We start from the raw sequence: 827 nt of genomic DNA, 5'->3' as shown, positions 1-827 counted from the left end.
ATTACATATAAATTCAAAGGCACAGTATCATGCAACATACACATTCAAATATTGGAACAGCATTATATCAAATAAAATCATCCTCATATTCATATTCATATTCATATCCATACTCCTCATATTCATCTTGTTCTCCTTCCTCCTCAAGTTCATCTTCTGGGTGTGCCCAGAAGATGGGGACCCCTAGGATTTCGGCCCAGGTATTTGTCGTGCGCTCTACCATCTCTTTCCATCTGATCGTGAGATCAACATCCAGCTCTGCTGTCCCATTGAGATACTGTGCTGTTGTATTCAAAACATCCAACAAACCTCTATCCCATCTCTTCCAAAGTCAACATGTTCGTTTGTTGAGTGCGCTGTAAACCGAATTCCATTCGACCACGCGTAGATCACCTGAATGGCACGGGACTGTCAGATAACCCTACTTGGCTTGGACGTGCATTTTGGACTGACCATTAGCAATATTTGGCTGTGAGGCCTCAACCCTAGCTTGGTAGTCCAGCCCCCAAAGCATGAGTTGCCTCACTTCGCGGGCCAATCGTCGTAGCTCTTCTTCACAAGATCTTACACTACGAAAGTACAATATGCCATCTTTTGTCTTTTGGCATGTTGACCAAGGTTCTTCAGGGTGATTTAATGCGGTCTCATCCCAGAAAGAATCGAGTAGGTCCATGTTGAGGATTTCTTCAAATGTAGGCTCACGCAAACGGTGCGGGGGTCGGAAATGCCTGTTGTACTTTGTGGCATGTCTCAAGTACGTCTCCGTTTTCTTTTTCAATAGATCCCTCTTCTTCTTACGCAGGTGTTTGTTGCGTGGCTGCTGTGTG

General features: G+C 44.7%; 1 protein-coding gene across 1 annotated transcript in view; it reads right to left on the bottom strand.

Annotated features, from left to right (window-relative positions):
- Positions 1 to 67: 67 nt before the first annotated feature.
- The window catches only part of MELLADRAFT_109712 (uncharacterized protein), a gene marked incomplete at both ends in the record, with an annotated part of 2301 nt that continues 1541 nt past the window's right edge, over positions 68 to 827 (bottom strand). The window contains one exon of the mRNA XM_007413677.1: positions 68 to 282. Coding sequence (XP_007413739.1) covers positions 68 to 282 — 215 coding nt within the window. The remainder of the gene's footprint in view (positions 283 to 827) is intronic.

The sequence above is a fragment of the Melampsora larici-populina genome, assembly GCF_000204055.1.
Source record: "Melampsora larici-populina 98AG31 unplaced genomic scaffold MELLAscaffold_38, whole genome shotgun sequence".
Taxonomy (NCBI): domain Eukaryota; kingdom Fungi; phylum Basidiomycota; class Pucciniomycetes; order Pucciniales; family Melampsoraceae; genus Melampsora; species Melampsora laricis-populina.
The sequence above is the reverse complement of the archived record's forward strand: the minus strand, read 5'-3'. Positions and strand labels throughout refer to the sequence as shown.